We start from the raw sequence: 4736 nt of genomic DNA on the forward strand, positions 1-4736 counted from the left end.
TTCATTAAAAGTGTTTAGTTTATACATGGGATCCCAAAAAGTGGTTATAGACTCATAAAAGACAAATAAAATACAAACTAGTCGTCCTAAGCGGAAAAACATGCACTACTACAAAATACCCTTTATGGGACACTTTTTTAGGACTCGCACATAAATGCAAGTCCTTAAAAATATTTATGGAGTTTTTAGGACACTCATTGAGAGTCCTGAAAAAACACAATTTAGGACTCGCAATGAGTGCCCTAAAAAAATATGCAAGTCCTAAAAAAATATGGGCTAAAAAATGAGTGTTTTACTTAACAATTTTAAAGACTTGCTTTGGGAGTCCTTAATACTCTTTAAGGACTCACTTTGCGAGTCCTAAAAACAACTTTGTGAGTCCTAAAAACAACTGGACTGAAAGTAATAGTTAAAAGTAAATTATTTATATATGGTTAAATATTTTAATAATTTCTTAAAAAAAATTATAAGTTGTTAGTTTTTAAATATACTTAAAAAATAAAAACTAATATTATTTTTTCTTAATATTATTATACTTTGTATTTATATATTTTTATAATAATAACTATATATTTTTTTAACAAATAATAATAATAACTAAACCCTATCCCTCAACCTCAATCTCACTCTCTCTCTCTCTCGTTCTTTTCCTCAACTCAAAAACCAGCCCTCAACCATCCTCTTTGACGGCGTGCATGGGTCACGGCTGGTGGCCAGATCACGGCGGCGGGCTCGATGCAGAGGCAGGGGACTCGACTCTCTCACTCCTTCGTCCTCCCACTCTCACTCTGCCTGGGCTCGATGTCGCCTAGGGGTTCAAGGGCTCGATAGCGGCTGGGGGTTCAAGGGCTCGACGCGCCAGTGGGGTTCTCCGGGCTGGCTGGGCTCGACGGCGCCGGGGTCTCAGGGGGATCGATCGTGCAAGGACGGCGCAGGGAGGGGTTCAGGTTGGGCTTCTAAAGTGGATAGAGAGTGGTTGGGTGTGCAATTTGGAATTCAAAGGGGGCGAGCCCATTGAGTATAAGTTTGTTATTGTGAATAATGATAAGACTAAGAAATGGAAAGGTGGAGATAATCGAGTTGTGAAGCTTCCAAAACAAGGGAGTTTTGGAATTGTTTGTCATTGGAATGCAACAGGAGAGGCTGTGAATTTATTGGCGTTGGAGGAAGGAGAGGCTGTAATTGACAATGGGTCTACAACTGCTGATGCTCCTTCTGCTTCTCTTTCAGAGGTGGAGACGAGTCCTTTTGTTGGGCAATGGCAGGGATAGGATATCTCCTTCATGCGCTCAAATGAGCATCGGGACCGTGAATCAGAAAGAAGGTGGGACACCTCAGGTCTTGAAGGACTGGCTTTAAAATTTGTTGAAGGTGATAGAAATGCAAGAAATTGGTGGAGAAAGGTATTACTGGCTATTTCTGATAAAGTTTTATGCTTATTTATGAGGTTTGTTGTCCTGACGAGCGTTTATCTTAGCTAGTGTTGCTATAATCAATTAAAACATCTGTATTCCTCCATTCATTCATACAACTACACACACTTATGTGCACATCCTCTAAGTTTCATGGACTGAATTCAGTATATGAAAATGCTGAAATTAGGGAGTTTAGTAATCATTTTGTTACAACTTCTGAATTTAATGTCTCTTCATAATTTATTTTTGGTCATCTTGAGATCAACTTCCCTAGTTTCTGACACTAATACAACTTTCTTTGCTGAAGCTTGAAATTGTACGTGATCTATTACTTGAAAACTCGCAAAGTGAGGAACGATTGGATGCGCTCATTTATGCTGCCATCTATTTGAAGGTCTTCATATTTTTTCTCTGCCTTTTATTATTCATTTGTTCTTGCATGCTTTTCTTATATCTTCTTCTTATGCAATTCACTGATATATATTTTTGTGTTTGTATCTCTGTTTTTGTGACACATGGATCAATTTAAGAGCTTCTGTATACCAAGATAGTGAGTTTTAGAATCATTGAACATTGTTTTTTTACCAAGTCTTACATATATGCACTCAACTCATTAGAGTCCTTCAACGTAGGCATATCTCTATATTTTTACTTATTTAGGGATTGTTTTTGTGTACGTTTTTGTGCATATATGTTTTATGTATTATTAAATTAGAAATAAGAAAAAAATAAAAGAAATAAGAGTAAAAACATATATGTCAGGATCTGGTTATATACCATAATCATTTCTGCTGCATTCATTCTTTTAGAAGAACATGTGAATAAGAACAACAGAGTGCATACAAGAATCTGCTAAAATAAGATAAATATAGAAGGAGGTATGTTTGAGTGTACTGTGTCTGTGTCTTTCTTGTGTCTGTGTCTGTATCTTTAGGAATAAAAGAGATGTCATCATTTTAGTGTATATTTTTAGTATCATAGCTTCTGTTTGTCTATTTTACTTCCTTAAATAAATAAAGATGCCAGAAATGTTAGCTAAACTTAACTTTGAAAACTGTCATTGATAGACACATTTATATAACTTTGTATAATATTATATATTTTTGGGGCTGATACTTTTCTTTTTTGAGTAGTAGGGGCTTATATGATTTTGTCAAAGTCTTTCTCTAAATTAGTTACACTAAAAGGCATTAAGCCCCAATCTTCTAACTCAACGATACGTCAATGATTCTCAATTTCTTATTCACATTAACATGTTTCCTATTAGTTAATGTTAGTTAATAATGAGAGAACTTTAGCTTTCATTGATCTTGTGTTTATACTCAGTTGATAATGATTCATTGTTACTATTTGTATTCAGGTTTGCAGAATGTAATATGAACTATTTTGTCTCTAAGTATAACAATACTAAGATGTTGCAGGTAAAGAAGAAGGGTGATAAAGATGAGAGGAAGCTCAAGAGAAGGATGACTAATCCAATGGATTCTATTTTTCTTTTTATTAATGGGCTTTGATGTTTGTGGATTTTAATATTTTTTTGGTTCCCAATAAACTACATTATCTGTGATTGAACTTTCAGCTTGTTGGTTAGCTTTTCTCAGCTTGTTTCTAGCTTTTCTCAGCTAGTCTCATATGAACACTAAAATGGAAATATTTTTTCTAAATCAAAATAAAAATTGTGGCTGCATTTTAAAAAAAAAAAATTACTTTTAAGGACATGCAAAGAGAGTCCTAAAAAATTACTTAAAGGCACTCAACCAGATTTTTTAGGACTCGCAAAGCGAGTCCTAAAAACTTAATTAAAGGCACTCAACCAGATTTTTTAGGACTCGCAAAGCGAGTCTTAAAAACTTAATCAAAGGCACTCAACCAGATTTTTTAGGACTCGCACAATTTTTTAGGATGCGAGTCCTAAAAAACCTTAGTTTTTAAGGCTCTCAAATAGAGGACTCGCGCCCCGCGAGTCCTAAAAAATTTTTTAGGACTCGCAATGCTAGTCCTAAAAAACCCTTTTTGTAGTAGTGAGGGTTCCACCCTAATTCCTCCCAAGCAATCCCAGCTGTGGCGGTCGAGCATGCTCTCCAACTCATGGTTGGTCTATGTTACTCTTTGCCCTTACCTTCACCACAAAGCACCCATGAACCAAGGCCCAGCAAGAAAACTCAACCAAACAAGACAAATATTCAGATAAGCATTCCTATCAAATACATGTTTTATAAATCATAACCATATATACTTTGATAATTCAACAAGTATAACGAATCATATTGAATAGATACACATCGCTTCCCTATAATGGTCCCACCACTACGGCCTGACCTCGCCCCTACGACCTACATTACGCATGTAGTTCTGATAATGACCTCAAGGTCGATAAGGCCCCGCCACTATGACCTACATTACGCATGTAGTGCTGATAACGACCTCAAGGCCGATAAGGCACCGCCACTACGGCCTACATTACGCGCGTAGTGCCGATAACGATCTCCCGACCTAACAATCAGTATAAACAAGTATATGAGCATAGATTCAAACACATCAGACATTCAACCATAAACGAATTCATGACATAGTCATCCCCGTGCCTTATAATCAAGGGCTCAAGCCCTACACACGGTGCATGAGATAATTTTCTTACCTTAAGTCCTGAGCGATAAGGTAAAGCGGCAACGAGCACCATCCTTTCCTCCCGAGCCTTGCGGCACCCCTAGTCACAACGTATTAACGGATATCCATCAAGAACTAAATCAATTAAAAGCTTCAATATTGATTCCTAGCCTTCGGGACCTCGAATTCTACTAAACTGGGTAGTAGAGTCCTTCCCGAGCCTTTAGGTTTGAGTTCTCAATCTTAAATACCCTAATTCACCAAAATCCCAAATTTGAGTCGCGGCGCCCCTTACAAGCCTCGTGGCCCTAACAAGTCAAAGAGCCTATGCCTAATTGTCCCTGCGCCGCGACGACAAGGCGATTCAGAGAACCACCCTAGCCCCTGAGTTCATGCGAACCGTGATGCACCAAGAACAGCGCCGCGGCGCAACCCCATGAAACCAAAATTTCCAACACTTTCCAGCCATTTCCTCTGAACCAAAACCTTCGAAAACAATCCCAAAGTTCCCAACTTAACCCATAACTCTTACCAATACAACATAAGGAACATTTATACCCTCCAAAACCAACCCAATTCCTAACCAAAACCCAAGGTAAAGTTTAAAACCCAACTAAACTTAAACTATGACAGAATTTCATTAAAAAAAAAGAGTACGAATTCTTACCTTAGCTGTGAATTCCAACCCTAAGCTGCCTTTAACTAATCTTAGCC

General features: G+C 37.5%; 1 protein-coding gene across 1 annotated transcript; it reads left to right on the plus strand.

Annotated features, from left to right (window-relative positions):
* The first annotated feature begins 975 nt into the window (after nt 1-975).
* LOC133778972 (phosphoglucan, water dikinase, chloroplastic-like) lies at nt 976-2957 on the plus strand. The gene is made up of 3 exons (XM_062218981.1): nt 976-1403; nt 1723-1809; nt 2837-2957. Exons 1-3 carry the CDS (start codon nt 1284-1286, stop codon nt 2927-2929), a joined length of 300 nt encoding a protein of 99 aa, XP_062074965.1. The 5' UTR covers nt 976-1283; the 3' UTR covers nt 2930-2957.
* Nucleotides 2958-4736: the final 1779 nt, after the last annotated feature.

This window comes from Humulus lupulus, chromosome 1 (assembly GCF_963169125.1).
Source record: "Humulus lupulus chromosome 1, drHumLupu1.1, whole genome shotgun sequence".
NCBI classification, from domain to species: Eukaryota; Viridiplantae; Streptophyta; class Magnoliopsida; order Rosales; family Cannabaceae; genus Humulus; species Humulus lupulus.